Source organism: Empidonax traillii, unplaced genomic scaffold (genome assembly GCF_003031625.1).
Source record: "Empidonax traillii isolate 1590-97213 ecotype Southwest subspecies unplaced genomic scaffold, ASM303162v1 scaffold43:size1863611, whole genome shotgun sequence".
NCBI lineage: Eukaryota > Metazoa > Chordata > Aves > Passeriformes > Tyrannidae > Empidonax > Empidonax traillii.
Window position 1 is genome coordinate 576,859 of NW_020955236.1, and position 15,604 is coordinate 592,462.

Consider the following 15,604-nt stretch of genomic DNA (forward strand, 5'->3'; position numbering starts at 1 on the left):
GGAGAGGCCGACCTGGTTTCAGAAAGTGGGGTATGGGGGGTTTGGCTTCATTCAGCAAGTGGTGAACAGTTGTATTGGTTTTTTGGTTTGTTCCTTTCCCTTTTTATTATCACAATTATTTTAATTTACCATTACATTTTTTTTTTTTTTCAATTACTAAACCGCTCTTATCTCAACCTACAAGCTTTATTTTCGGTCCTCCCGCGCGCGCTCCCCTCACAGCTCCCGCGCGCGCGCGCGCGCTCCCGGCACGCCCCGCCCCCGTGCGCGCCCCCGTGCGGGTGGGCGGGGCCGCGCCGCGCCCCCCCGTTGCCACAGCGACGGGCCCGGTGCCGCAGCCGCACCTGCGCCTGCGCCGCCGCCCCCGGTGCCGGTGCCGCCGGTCAGTGCCGGCCCCGCGGGGCGCCCGCGGTGCTTCGGGCGGCGGCAGAGGCGGACCCGGCTCGGGCTGAGCAGGTGAGGCGGCTGAGGGGTGGTCGAGGGGCTGCGGCGCGCCGTACTCTCCGGCCCGGGCCGGCTGAGGGGGCGGCGGCGGCGCTGTCGCGACCCCCGGGGCTGGGTGTGGGGCGTGGGGCGGGGGAGCGGCACCGCCGCGCCGGTAGGGGGCTGAGGCTTTTCCCCCCTCACACACACCCACCGGGGGACCCTCTTGGGGGGAGGCGGGCGGGGGGTGTCGCGTCAGGCGGGGCTGCCGCGGGCCCGGGTCCTGCGACGGCTGGAGGAGCCGCGCCCCGGGGCGGGGTAGATGTGCCGGCGGGGGGGAGCGATCGGATCCCCCCTCAGCCGCCTCGCATCCTTCGGGGCCGCGGTCCGAGAGCCCCCCGGGCCGGTGAGACCCCCCCGGGCTCGGGGGCCGTTGCGGGTCAGCGAACAGCGCGGCGGGTGCGGCCCCGGCCGGTGCGCCTGGTGCTGGCGCTGGACCAGAGCGCCTCCCGAGAGCAGCGAGGGCTCTGTGCCGGTCCCTGGAGCACGGAGGATGCGGGGGCTGCCCTGCCCCTCGCTGCAGCCCCTGTCTGTCCTTCTGTGCCCGTTCGGGGGCAAGGATGTGTCTCTATTTCTAGCTTTACCCTCCCAGCCCAGCTCAGCTTCGGTGGGGCCGCTGCCCCCGCCGCGCCCACCGGGGCGGGTGTGACACCGCATCCTCCGCACCCTCCGCAGGCTCCTCTTGCATCGCACCTTTTCACTTCAAAAAGTGTCAACAGTGTCGCCTCGGTTAGTAGCACAGGGCCTGCAGAGGGCTGGACGGGTGGGTTGTGTGCTTTTTGGAGTGGGTAGGGAATAACCTTGGTTTGAGAGGAGGAGGTTTTTTCCTTCCGAGGAGAACGCCTGTGGCTTGCGGATATGGCAGCGGAGAAGTGCAGGGCGTCCTCAGACACGGAGATGCTTCCAGACGCAGTTCCCCTACGCAGGACATGGGGTGGGACAGCAGGGAGGAAGGAGGGGCCCTTCCCGCCCTGGACAGCAGGGAATGCGCCTGAGTTTGCCTTGTTAAATTGGGAAAAGCCGAGACAGTGAAGGTAAAGACAAACACGGGCTGAGGCAGCGCCGAGGGTGGAATTGTCCATTTTGATCTGCATTGCAGGTGCAATAGGAAGCATCCAGGGTACTTGTTGGCTTTGCTTAGATGGTAAGATGCTTAAGCTTAAAAAGCTTTATTGATGCTTTTGCAATGTAAATTATACCTAATTAAAGAATAAAAAGACAAATGGATGTGACTGTAAATAGAGTACCTTTTCCCATATAACTTACTCATTGGTGAATGTAATTCTGTAGTGCTTTATTATGATTGAACCTCAGGGAGACAAACAAACTGCACATCACTTTTTGGTTTGACAATTTAAAGCAAGTGCCTTATAAAGAGATAATGGCTGACTTGTAATATTGTTAATATTTCAAGCTTTTGGTTGTACCGGGGTACTGCTGGAGCAGTCCTTGTTAGTGAAACAACAAATATCAGAAGGTCATAACAGAGGAAAGTATTGGCTGTATAAGTAGAAAAGAAGAATATTGGCTGAGCTGATGCATAAACACTTGTTTTCATCCTGTTGTCATACTTCTGCTTAATATATCCGTGAAGTTTCCTCCCTCATCCCCATAGAAAAGATGAAGGTCTCATGACCAGTCCAAATGCTTTATGTAGTTTTCAGTCCAGTAGTTGTTGCAAACTCTGGAACAGCAATCATTTCATTCCTTACAGTTCTTTTCTTCACATCAGATGTCAGATGTAGCTGCATATTTTCAGGGCTTTTCAACGATTTTTTAAAGTGCATTTTGTAACTTGAGTTACAAAAATCACACGGTCCTTTAGTGTGCCCTTAATCAAGAGGCTGTAGGTGTTAAGGGCAATGTATTTGTTCATCCAGTTCTACCACTTTAGTCAGTTCTTTAACTGCAGTAGGCAGGAGACATACTCCCCAGTGCCGTTATTCCAGAATGTGGATCCTAGTGTGAAGTAAAATAAAATATTTATTGAACATTATAAACAGTATAATAGAAGGAATGTGTTGTCATAAACTAGTTTGCAAGTTTACTTTTGCTTCTATGTTAGATTTTGATTTTTAGGTGTCTCATTTCTGTTCTGTGGCTTAAAAATGGTGGTTTAAAGTAGCAATGCTGTGAAGGATTGCATTTATATCCTCAGAATTCACAGTGTGCTGGGTAAACACAGAATACTATTATGTAACTCATCTTTTTACTCGAGTTCATGTTTAACCTCATTTTTCATAGTAAAGTTTAAAAAGGTAGCAGTTGCAGTTTATTTTGTGTAGAGAACAGACATAATCTTTCTGAAGCTTTATGGTCCTTAATTATTTTGCTGACAAGTGACACTTTGTATATATATTGATGTACGTGTGTCTGTCAGTAACTAAAAGTGGTGGCGTTTGTTGAGCAGCAATTTACCGAAAATCCAGCAGTCAACTTCAGGGAAAATGATTCAATATAGGACATAGGGTTTTTTTTTTTACTGCTGGTTTAGAAAGCAAAACCACTGCTAAAGAAAAGAAAATGTAAGGATTGTGGTATTGAAGAGAGAGAGGTGAATGAAAGGTCCGTGTTTTGTTCTCCCGCAGCCTCGCTCGTGTTGCGGCAGCTCAGGGTGAAACCCGGAGTGGCTGAGAGGGTTTGAACAGCACAGACACAACTCCTGGTGGGGCTGCCAGGCTGCTGTTCCTGAAAAGGACGTGCTGCAATGAGCCAGCCTTGGGGAAACACAGCCAGGACTCCCGGGAGGGTCTGGCAGAGCCTGCGGGTCCCTGGGAACCCCGGCCGAGGTGTCCAGGGCCTGGGTGGGGCTCAGGTGGGAGAGTGCCCTTTGTTCAGGCACAAATCATATCACCAGGGCTCTGGTCTCCTCTGCTGAAACAAACCCTCCCCTCCCTTCTTGTGCACTAATCTAATGTATATCTGAAAAGCACACGAAGATGGCAAACAGTGCATCAAGTAGAGCCAGGTTGGAATGTTAGTTACTCCCTGCTGTCCCTCACCTCCCATTTCTTCACCTGCTTGAGGACACCTGGCATCTTTTCCCTGTCTGGTTGTAGGATCTTCATTGAGTCTGGGCCTGATCCATCTCTGTGCTCATTTTTGATGTAAAAAATGTCTTCCTCTAAACCAGGATGTCCAGCATCCATGGATAATGGATGTCAGTCTGTCTCCATGTGATCAGTGAATAATTTAGTCTAATAATGTTTACAGTTATGTACCAGGCCATTTCTCCTGATGATGTTAAAGAGCACCCTACTATAAACGGGAGCAGTAGGCTTGTTTACTACTAGAATTTAGAGGCATGGCAAAATATTGCTGAAAACTGTGTCCTCAGAGTGTATTGGAACTTCTGCAAGCTGTTTGTTTGGGTGTTTATAAATAATCGTTATAAAAAGGCATTTCTTTGTATTGCTGTCTCTTTCCTGCTGTTGGGGAACATGTTTGTTCTCCCTTCACTCCAAGAAAACCTTTGCTTTGTGTTCAAAATATTAAAAATATATTGCTGCTTGTTGGTTGAAATCATTTGATTGAGAGCTGGGATTTAAGATCAGTGTTATTTAAAAACAATGCTGGACTGAAAACTGTTAAATGTCATGGCTTTTCCCTGAAGAGAATGGTGGCTGCCTCCAGCAAGGCTGAAAATATGCCAGGGAACAGTAGCTCCCTGTAATCAGAGCCGGTGCCCGGAGGGAGGGCACAAAAGGCACAGCAGATCGAGTTTCTGTGGAGCAGAGGTGCCGAGCTCGGGAAGAGTCTCTGTGTGGAGAAAAAACCGTGGGAATGATGTCGGTAATAGAAGTGTTTGCTTTCCATCCTCAGGAAAGCTTGATTTGAGCTGTGTAGCTTTATTGTCTCAGTCTGAGGTACCTGGGTTATGTAAGGGAGGGTATAGAACACCTCTCTTTGGAATCCTTTCTCTTGGCATCCTGTTTAACACACAAACAAAACCTTGCTTGAGAAAGGACTTGGCCACAGGTCATCACCACTACCAGATTTCCTTCATCAGCAGCTCTCAAAACCTTTAGCAAAGTGGAGACCAATTTTTGTGTGTTTGATCATAGTGGCTGTTCTAAAATAATAAAAATCAATGGCTTATGAAACAGCATCACCAAATGCATTAGAGGGAAGCGTCTCCTCGGCCTCTTTCACTTGCCTGGAAATAGTTGTGCAGTTCTGTAGAGTTGCTGTTGCTGCTCTCTGTACAGGAACTCTCTGGACAGATTGATTTAGCTTGCTCTAAAGCTTCAGTGCCTTCTGAGTGTTTCACAGATATTCCAGGTAAGCTCTGAAAATCATCATTTCTGCATGCAGGAATTCCATGCAGTAGGAGCTCAGCTGAGAGCCTGGAGCTGGTGCTGCAGCAGGAAGCAGTTCTGCCTGTCCCACCCCCCCTGACCTGCTTTCAGATTTTATTTTTTATTTTTACTTTTTTCACCTTCCTCAGGCATTTCCAGTTTCCAGATTTCCAAATTTTTAAATAACATGAATACGTTTTCTTCAATTTCTGGTGCAAGTCACATTACTGATCAGAGCAGATAAACTAAAAAGAGGACACACAGCATTCATAAATGAGTATTTTGATGTCTGAAAAAAGCCCTTGGCTGTTCCATAGTATGGTGTGATTTCTAAGCATGACTCTGGAGTTATACTTAGCAGATCCTTGTACCCAAACCTCCCACAGCCCACCTTGCCAGCTTAAGTCCTGATTCAGCTTTAACTGAAACTGGAGAACTTTCTTAATGACTTTGAAAAAAATAGAATCGGGCTCAATTTTATGTATAACATTGATACTGTGTTAGTCTGGGAGCACTGAATATTAATTTTCTTGTCATTCTCCTTCTGACAAGAGAAACTGGTTTACTAGAAAGACAGAATCACAGAATATTCTGAGTTGTAAGGGACCCACAGGATCATCAGATGTGTCTGCAGTTCTGTGACTGCCCTGTTGTGATTGGGATGTAATTTGCTGTACAGCCATAGCCCTGGATACCCTGGGATGGGTCCCAGTAATTGTGTGTGTGTGAAATGCCACTGCAGGAACATTTGGTTTGGTTCTCTAAAAGTCTCTGTCCCAGTAGTGATTTTAGCATCTGATCACTTTTTAGTCTCTCCCATTGTGACAGATCAGGGGGTGGGTGGTCTCAAGGACAGAGAAAGCTCCATGGGAGCTGTTTCGTCAGTCCTGACTCCAGGTGGACAGCCAGGCCCCTGAGTGGTCAGCAAGTTCTGAGCAAAGTACCAGCTGGTTCATGTGGAGCATCCACAATTAAATCATTCCTACCAGGATGGCGTCCACCTCATTATTCTTCCCGCTGCCACACCAGCTGCTGTAGGAGCAACAAAAAATCATCTCTTACTAAAGTAATTCTAGAGATGTTCACAGATTCACTGTAAAGAGTCTACAGAATCTCTGATCAGAAAATGATAGGGAAGCCAGGCAGAGAAACCACTGAGTAAAAGAGCATCAAAAGCAGTAGAAATGAAAAAGGGGCTGAGAAGGAGAAATCATGTCTTTCCTCTGGGGGATGGTGGCACAGTTCCTTCAGCCCCTCCGTTGTCTCCAGGAAAGAACTACTAATTTTAGTTGGCTTAAAACACAGACGAAAAGAACATGAGAACAAGTTATTGGGTCAATAATGACATGTGAGCATTGTTACATTTTGATGCAGAAGGCAGAGCAGGAGGGGGATAAAGGGGTAGAGGTGTTGCTAATGTAAGAGGTGCTCATTACTGGTAAGGGAGCACTGGAGAAGGGGAGGGATGTCCAGAGGTGGATGGGTAGGCCAAGCATATTGTCTGAAAAGCTTGACTTAGCAACACTGGAGTAGTTGAAGTGGTTTAGCCTGATGCACAGGTGAATGAAGGTTGAACAGAAATCAAACTGTGAACAGGCTGGTACTAAACTGTGTTACTGCTGGATTATGTCAGTAGAGGTGTAATGGTGTCACAGATTCAGTTTGGGGGGGACTTAAAGCAAATGTCCAGGCAGAAAGGTAGCCAAGCCCTTGAGCTGGGTGTGGAGACTGCAGGGTCTCCTTTATTATGTCCTTTGAAAGGAGCTGAGCAAACACTTTGGGGAGGGCATATGTCTGGAGATGGAGAGCTGATCTCAGCAAAGAACAGAGTGACTCTCAGTTGGGCATTTCAGCATTAGAAATGCTTGGTCAGTTCAGTGGCAATCTTTAAAATGGGGACTGGCTAAAACTTTGAAGGTTCTTCTGAGAAGAATCCCGTGTCCTTATTTAGCTCTTGAAATTTTATTTTGTCTCACAAACAAATGGCATTTTGGCAGCTTTTGTCACATTTGGAGGGGGCACTGGCCAGGTAGCAGTGGAGAGGAAAATGCCTGCCTCCCATACATGTTCCAAGGAGATTTGGGTGTGTGTTGGTGGAGAGCTGGAGCAACTGCTCAGGTGATGGTCACCCCATCCCTGTAAAAGGAGGTTATTGTGTTCTGTTTGGTGGATACCAAACAGGAATGAAAACGTTAAATAACTGCGTTGTTTGGGCTTGGTTCCAGCAGCTTCCCTTGGACTGGCTGAGGTCAGAGAGGAGCATCTCCCTCCTCCTATCTTGCAGCAGGAGATGGAGATGCTCTGATTTTGTGCAAAGGCACCTGATACGCAGCCAGATACTCGTTGCCTTGAAACATTTTGAACTCTCTCCAAATACTTGAGATCAGAAAAGGCCTGGAGCTTTCACATCCCCTGCAAGGCAAGATGTGGCGCTTAGTGACTGTTTATGGGGAGCGTGTGAAGAACTTGTGTTTTGAAAGCTCTTATTTAATATTTTTCCTTTTCCATTTAAGATTTGGGGGTTTTTTGTTCCCTTTTGAAGGGAACATGAAATTGTAAAACAGCATTTTTAAGGTGAGCTTACAGGAATGATAATTCAGGTTTCCTTCTCCTCTTTACTGGAAGATGAGGGCTTAGGTAGGTGCAGTCAGGATTAAGTGTTGCATTTAATGTTCCCAAGGGAATTTTGTTTGACTCATTCCATTTGTTCCTCCTTGGCTGTATTCAAGAGAAAATGTGAATCCACTGTTTGGAGGAGTTAAGTCTCAGTCTTTGAGAGCCATATTTAGAAACATTTGGTGGTGTGGTGGTCCTGAAAAATGAGAAGTTGGGGATGTCTTAAGGGTGGAATGCAGTGTTGTACTGTCCGGATAAAGCCTGTGGAACTGTGACAGGTTGGACACTGTTGGTGTCTCTGGCCAGTCCTGCAGCCAAAGGGGTGTGTCCCCATCACCAGTGAGTGCTGCAGTGCCCCTTCAATGTTTTATCATCCTTCCCAAATGCCACGTGCATTCCCAGGGGACTTTGCCAAGCTCTGCATTGCACTGTTCCTTCCCTATACCGACACAGCAAACTTTTTTTTTTCAAGTTGCTTTGGAGACCTGACTTTGTGTGGTGTGTGCAGTCCCAGGTTGTTCCCAGCTGGAGCCTGGCTGCTCTGGGAGCTGTCCCACAATTTCCATGGTGGGAGGTGAAGGTTGCTCCTCTGGGCTACGAAGGGCACTGGTGACTTCTGCATTTTGCTGTTTCTCTTGTGCTTTTTGAGCTTCTTGTTTCAGAGAGCCCAAGGTGAAATTACCTCAGGGCAATTCCAGGACTGCTCTGTAGGATTCCCTCTTGGAAACCCCACTGGGAGACGCACCTGAAGAGATTTTTATTTTTTCTTTAGTGTGACCCCTCCTATGTTTTCTATCAGATCTCAGCTCCCCCTGGGAGCAGTTGTTAGATGTGATTTGTGGTTCTTCACATTACATACCAAGAATCAGCAGGTTGAGAATTGTTAAGGAACTGGGAGTAGCTGTAAATCCCACAAACCGACCTCCCTGGAATTCAGTTTTCTTGATTAAGAATCCCTTCTGAGCCTCTGTGTCAGAGCTGCAGCTCTGGCTTTGTTCTGCTGTCATACCCAGTGGGTCAGAGTATAATGGGCATTTAGGAATTGGGATGATTCAGTAAAGCTCCTGTCTGTCTGAAGTCAGCTTTGCAAGCAAGAGGGTGTCACTTGGAAAATGTACCACAGCTGAAATATCATCGAGACTTAGAATGGATGGTGTCCCACAGGAACTGCTGAGACTGTGGATCCATCCCCTTCAGACAGCTCCCTGGCACTGAGGGCATGAGGGGACACCAGTGTGGCAGCGAGGGGGTGTCCCGGGCTGGGGATGGCAGTCACAGCTCGGGTGAGCTAGTTCAGAGCCATAAAAAAGATCCTGCATGCACAGCTTGGTTTATTCCTTGATTAACCACCCCAGAAACCTCTTTTCAGAATGTCTTTGGTCCATAATTTTTGCTTGTTTGCTAACGACGGTGATGGTGAAAGGACCCGTTCCCTCAGAAAGCAAAGTTGGCACCACAACTCACATTCCTGGGCACTGAACTTTGATCTCTGTTACAAGGTAACCAAGAGCTGTTTGGCTCTTGCACAGAAGTGGATTCCTTAAGCATCTTTTGCACCTTTATTTTTTTTTACAATCAAATATTTGTTTCTGTAGGGAGAAGTCAGTAGAAGACGTGTCAGTTCATGTCACAGGTGAAATCAGGAAGGCTCTGTGTGTGTGATTTCCACACCACACCCCCAGGAGCTTTAGTGCATTCTCAAGGTGCAGGAGCACAAAATTAGGGTTTTTTTGGGAATAAAAGCATAGAGTTAAACACAGGGCTGTGTTGAGTTTATGAATAACAAAAGCACGTTACTTTCTCCGAACTTATGCTCTGCCAGTTTTAAACTGGTAGAAACAAATTTTTGTCATAAAATTACATACCAAAAAGAGCTCAGTGGAAAACATTTGCCATGTCAAGGCAAGCCTGTTAAGGCCCATCTTGTGCACAACATGTGGACATGGTTGCAGTGCCATTGCAGGTGGTTGTCCAGGCAACAGGAGTCCTGACTTTTCACTTATCTTTGTAACCTAATTACTGGAATGGTTTTTCAAGACTGTGCATATAATGGAATTTAGCCTTTCCTACTGTAACCATTGCTGCCTCATCAGGAGCAGTGGGAGCTCTGGCAGCACAGGGATCCTCAAGGGTGCCTGTCAGCATTGCACGGGTACCCGTTTCTGTCTTTGAGCACTGCTGGAGCCAAGGCCTGGTTTTATAAGGCTGTTCCACAAGGAGAGCCCAATGATGTAACAGGTTTCCATATACTACTAATGTGAGCAGGAAAAATCTGTTTGTTTTCTCTTTGAATGAAACATTGTCCTTGTCAGTTTTCTTGTTCCCCGTTGGGGCTGGTGCAGGACCAATCCTGCTCCAGTCTAGCTGAGGAAATGCAGCAGCAGCCAGAGCTTCCCATGTGCAGGTTCTCTCGTGGCAGCCACATCCATGGCAGTGCCACCAGCCTGGCTGTGCTGGTGCATTTTAGTGCTTTGTTCCGTGTTCTTGTCAGGGATGTTACCAATTCCTGTGTCCCTGAAGGTAAGTGGGAACACCCTAATAAGGCAGGGACATACTAACCCATTCCTTGGAACTCCACTTTTAACTTGTAACAGGATTAATGACTTAGACTGTCTGAGGTTAATCCCTTAAATGTGTTAACTTCAAACAAATGAGTTCCCTGCGCTGCTCTGGCCCAGGGCATAATTAGGCTTTCAGTCAACTTTGAGCACTTCTAATCAAAATAGTCCTGAAACTGAAAAACCTTTTGTGGCATTTGCTGGTCACACATCAGTGCATTGACAGTAGAACTGAGCCATTCCTGTCGATCCTGGCGGAGCGAGGATCTCCATATGGACAAGGGAACTCGCCGTGACAGTTCCGTGTGTGTGTTCCCTGGCAGGGTGACTGTGGGTCAGGATGGCCACCTCAACCCTGGAGAACCAGCTGCAGAGTGCCCAGAAGAACCTGCTGTTCCTGCAGCGAGAACATTCCAACACCCTGAAGGGGCTGCACGCGGAGCTGCGCCGGCTGCAGCAGCACTGCACAGGTACCGTTCCTGCTCCAGTCCTTGCCCAGGAATGGGGTAACTGCTTCCTACTTCATGAAACCTCAGCAGCAAAGCTGATAGTTTGGCTGTTTTACACATTTGTTGCTTGGCAGTGGATCTTGTTTCGGGCGGTGGGAAGAGAGAGTTCGGTGTTTACTGGAGTCTATCACTGTAAATCTCACCGGGCACTGGATGGGGTATGGGACCAGGTATGGGATTCATGGTGATGTTCTAACCAAAATAAACAACTTTTCTCCTCAGATTTAACCTATGAGCTGACTGTAAAGAGTTCAGACTGGTCAGGTAAGGAATATATTACATTTTTCTTGTGATGTTCATGTTCAATTTCTTCATCTTTTTCACTGTCTTTATTTTTTCTGTTACAAGTAAGTGAAGTACTTTGCACTTGGATGTTGAAATTTATGAATTCTAAAGACATAATAAGCATAGTTTTCTACTTTCCAGACTTTTTGTTATTTATGAAGTAAATATCACAAGTTCTTTACCAAGGTCACACAGGAAAACTGTGAAAGAGCCAGGAATAGAGTGTGAAACTGCTGACTCCACTAGACAGTCAGTTCCCTGCATGCTATATGGGAACACTGGACACAAATTTTAGGGGCTGAAGAATGAAACTATTTTTAAAACTTAGCTAAGCTGGTGCTGTAATTACCCCACACCACAAAGCTTTTATTTTTTTATGTATACACATATATATATTATATACACACTAGATCATAGTTACTTTACATGTATTATGTTAACAACAGGTGAAGCACAGCAATAAAATACTCCCTGAGATTAACCACCTGGATCAGGGATCGTGTGGGATGGGCATTAGCTGAACTTAGTCTTTTGGATTCCCCTTAAGGCTTTGGGATGGCAAGAGGAACCCTATTGCAGTGTTTTACATAGTGGCTGTTGTTAACATGAAACACTTGTGCTTTTCCTGTTCTCGTAGAAAGTGGTAGTTCACGAAGTGATGAACTCAAAAGCAAGTGCAAAAATCTTGAAGCTCAGCTGAAAATCAAAGAGGCGGAAAACAGTGAATTGTTGAAAGAACTCGAACAAAAGAACGCGATGATAATGGTGCTGGAAAACACCATTAAAGAAAGAGAAAAGAAGTATTTGGAAGAGTTAAAAATGAAAAGCCATAAGCTCAACATGTTGTCCAGTGAACTGGAGCAGAGAGCGAGCACGATAGCGTTCCTCACCTCTCAGCTGCACGCCACCAAGAAGAAGCTGATGAGCGCCAGCGGGACTTCGGAGGGGACCCCGTCTGGCAGCCCCGTGTTGTCCAGCTATAAACCATCCCCTCCCAAAGACAAACTGCCCGAGACGCCGCGGCGCAGGATGAAGAAGAGCCTGTCGACCCCGCTGAACCCCGAGTTCGAAGAGGCCTACAGAATAGGGTCGGAGAGCAGGAAGCTGGTGCTGCGGGAGCCTGTGGATGCCATGCCCGACCCCACACCATTCCTGTTGGCCAGGGAGACGGCAGAGGTGCACCTGATCAAGGAGAGGCCGCTGGTCATTCCGCCGATCGCCTCGGATCGCGCGCCCGGGGAGTCGCACAGCCCGGCCCGGGAGAAGCCGCACAAGGCGCACGTCGGGGTGGCCCATCGCATCCACCATGTCACGCCCGCCCAGGCCCAGCCCGAGGTGGAAACGCTGGCAGTGGATCAGGTCCATGGAAGCAAAGTGGTCAGAAAGCACTCGGGGACAGACAGAACTGTCTGAGTACACCACGGAAACGCTGTTCTGTGCTGGTTATGCACTGTGATCCTGTAGGGTGAATAGCACCTGCGGTGAAGTTTCTTTTGATGCCCCATGCATGCCAAACTCCTTCCAGGTACATCATTAATACATTTTGCTCCTCTAACGAAACCTCCTAGGACTGTGTTCATATGGCAAGGTACATAACCACTCCATGCTGTGGCCAAATCAGGGGGACCTGACTGCTTGCTTCCGAGCGCCGCTCCCTTTAGTGTAACCGCACGTGTGGACAGAGGCACGGGCTGCGTTGGTGAGCGATGGCAGAGAACAACCCGCACTCAGACCTCGGCCCCACGTGTGGCTGTGAACGTGTGACCTCTCAGAGGTTCTGCTGCCGTCACTGGGTAGGTGAGCTCACCACACCCACCACTGGGCTCCGTGGCGGCCGCTCTGGCAGCAGCACTGAAAGTTGTGCACATGTACGTTCACTTTAATGACCTAAGGACATCCCCAGAGTCCCAGCAAGCACTACTTGATTAATCCTAAATACTTTGGTTTGTGGCTTTAAGTAAAATAGGGGTGGGGGAAGCACCATTTAAAGGGTTAACGACCCTTATAGAAAGAGTATGAACACTGGGTTGTTCAGGGGGGGCGGTTAGTTTGGTTTTGGGGTTGTTTTTTTTTTTTTCAATCAAATGGCTTCATGACACATTTTATGCTAGTCAGTACACTGCACTTGTAGCACCTTCCATACAGCTCAGAGCTCCTTTTCCAGGGAGGAAATGTAACTGGCTATCCAATATGGAAATGGTTCTTTATGCTCTAACCTGCACTTTTTTGTAAAGGGATTATTTTTGTTTCCTAAAGACCTTAGTGTTGTTCTGGGCATCATCAGACAGTGCTGGCTGCTGCCAGCTTAGAAACCTGAGCTGCCCCTCTAAAATGTGAGTATTTACTTGTAAATGATGCAACCAGTTCATAGAGGAGAACCTGGCATCCTTGACTTCTATCCTCGTGGATTGGGATGGACTTGCCTTGCACTTGCCCAGATTCCCCTACTCCTTTCTAGTAAGCAGCAGGTAAACCCAACAGCTCTTAGACTACTTGATTCTTTCTTTTTTCAATAATTTTTTTTCCTAGGAAAGAAAGGCATACTGGGAGCTGGCAGGATATGTAATTTGGGGAAAGGAGCACAAGTTTGACCATTTTTCTTACATTCTGATCAGCACCTCCAGCTCACCTCTGCTTCACTCTTGTCTGCAGCCTCTGAGTAGGACCAGCAAGAAACACTGGCTCCCAAATGCTGCTAAGCTTATGATGTGCCTTTAAAAATTTGGAACGCGTCTTCTCTGTGACAGCCGACGAAGGCTCCCTGCCTGCCCTGTCCCCACCCCTTGCCAGCTGTAGTCTGCCCCTCCCAAGCTTTCCCTGCAGCTGTGTTGGTGTGTGTCTCCCTGGGGAGCCTCAGGCCCCTGTCAATGGCAGGATGGCCAAGCCGTTCCCCCACTGTGGTGCCGCTGGAACCCCGCGCAGCATGACCCTCCCAGCAGGGCTGATCCCGGCCAGAGGGCGGGACCTGCCCACCCCTCTGTGCCCTCCGTCACTCGCTGTCCCAAAGCCCCAAACCCGCCTCAGCGTCGCGCCTCGGTGGTAGGAATTTGTTTCCCAAGTGGTGGGGAGAGATAGGGGAAAGCTGTGTCCTTGGAAAAGGGGGGGGAGGGCTAAACCAAGTTTGTTCCTCTGAGGTTTACTGTTTTTACGTGTGTTGCATTAACCAGCAGCGGGTTTGGTTACTTCCGTTGTTGTCACCATATTTTTATGGTGATCTGTTGTATGAGTGGCCTGCTTGTTGGAGGCTGGTGGGAGGCACCGCTTCCAGGCGCCGCAGAAGTGATGCTTTGGGCAATTAAAGACATTTCTTACAACCATCCAGGCAAACCTCAGTCTTTGTGTGTGTGAGACCAACTTATTCCCTCTCTTCTGCATCCACAGACTAGCTTGGAGCCTTTCCACAAGGAAATACAAGGTACAGAAAGCACTTTCCTCTTCCAATGTGTTTATTTAGACCGTAATACAACCAAGCTAATTATTTAAAGTCAGGTATGCCCAAGTGAACACGGCCCCACCCCTGGTGCTGAATCTCTGCCTGGGTTGAGGGTCTTTTCCCTGCCCCTCTCAAGGGTTGGATTCTGGGCTAAGAGTGGAGTGCCTGCTTCACTCTGCGTTCAAGGTGAGACAAACACCTTGAAGGACCCAGTGGGAGATGTGCCTGGTGGTGTAAAGATCAGCTTCAAACACGAGGCCAAAGCCCATCGCGTTCCTCCGCATGGACGTTGTGTACACGGGGGTCCGGAGCGTGTTCTGGAAGAGCACGGAGGGGACACGGACACTGAGTAGTGCCCGAGGGGCTGCATGGAGCTGGGAACAGGAAGGGCCTCAAGGGCCCCTTTCTGTCTTCAGAATTTCACTTTTTTGTAAGAGTTCTTAAATAGCCAATACCCAGAAAATGTGTATGTTCTTTATGTCGTTAAGTGGGGATGGGAAATCATTGAACGGGTAGTGAGAGTGTCCCAGGGTACCTGTCCCAAAGTGCCTGAAGGGAGGCAACAAACGCACCAACCCCTTCAGAAAGAAAAACCATAATGATGGGTAATGGAAGGAGAAGTGTTGAGGGGCTGCCAGCTGAGGACATGTGACAGCAGAAGGAAGGTAATAAACTGAGTGGCCACCATGTCCTACCTGCAGTCGGAGCCTGTGCGCTTCCGTGGGGATTATCTTCAGGATGGGCAGCTCCACCACCGGCACGCGGGGCTTGCTTTGGATAAGGCAGCCTTGCTCCATGTCCCAGTCTGCTCCTTCCAGGAACAGCCCAGAAACAAAGCAGCCTGGGAAAGCAGAAAATGCAGCGTTTGTGTAAACTGAGCTACTAGAAAAGATCAGTTTAAGACAAGTGTTCCTGCCTGTCCTGGGCACTCCAGTCATCACAAACACGTGGCACTTCAAGCTGCAGCTGCACAGGGGGAGTTACCTGGGGGAGTTTGTTTTTACCATCCACCTGTATTAGGAAAACAAATTACATTGTATCTATTGCACTACACACGGTAAACAGTCCCAGGAATAAATCTGATTTGCCACCCTGCAATTGCCCAAGCCCCAGAGAGCTTTGTAAGCCCAGGCCTGCTCCTTGGACCACTGACAGCAGGTGAAGGGCTGGGAGAGTTGTTCACGTACAACTACCAAGTACAACATTGATGAAGAAGTACAGCACTGATAGAGAATGATCCAGGTAAGCTGCTGGGGGGACTTTTTAACTGCAAGTTAAATTTAACAATAACAATGAGACTTTTTTTTCTCTCTTCTGCTGTGAGCCTTGCTTAGCTGTCCCCTCTACCCAGAGTTTGTTATATTTAGTTATTAGAGCAGTGCTAGTCATAGAGAGTCATAAAGAGATATTTACACAATAAAT

At 48.2% G+C, this 15,604-nt stretch overlaps 2 protein-coding genes across 3 annotated transcripts in view; one reads left to right on the plus strand and one right to left on the minus strand.

Annotated features, from left to right (window-relative positions):
- Nucleotides 1-362: 362 nt before the first annotated feature.
- Nucleotides 363-14,067, plus strand: CCDC92 (coiled-coil domain containing 92). Of its 2 annotated transcripts, none has more exons than XM_027878528.1 (4): nucleotides 363-456; nucleotides 10,279-10,425; nucleotides 10,687-10,728; nucleotides 11,387-14,067. In XM_027878528.1, the coding sequence occupies exons 2-4, from the start codon at nucleotides 10,296-10,298 to the stop codon at nucleotides 12,160-12,162; spliced, it is 948 nt and encodes a 315-aa protein (XP_027734329.1). In that variant the 5' UTR covers nucleotides 363-456; nucleotides 10,279-10,295; the 3' UTR covers nucleotides 12,163-14,067. The 2 variants fall into 2 exon arrangements, with proteins under 2 accessions (XP_027734329.1, XP_027734330.1); XM_027878529.1 differs by lacking the exon at nucleotides 363-456 and adding an exon at nucleotides 4,960-5,054.
- Nucleotides 14,068-14,177: 110 nt separating this feature from the next.
- The window catches only part of DNAH10 (dynein axonemal heavy chain 10), a 48,295-nt gene continuing 46,868 nt past the window's right edge, over nucleotides 14,178-15,604 (minus strand). The window contains exons 77-78 of the mRNA XM_027878526.1: nucleotides 14,878-15,023; nucleotides 14,178-14,499 (exon numbers count right to left, since the gene is read on the minus strand). Coding sequence (XP_027734327.1) covers nucleotides 14,353-14,499; nucleotides 14,878-15,023 — 293 coding nt within the window. The 3' untranslated portion in view covers nucleotides 14,178-14,352. The remainder of the gene's footprint in view (nucleotides 14,500-14,877; nucleotides 15,024-15,604) is intronic.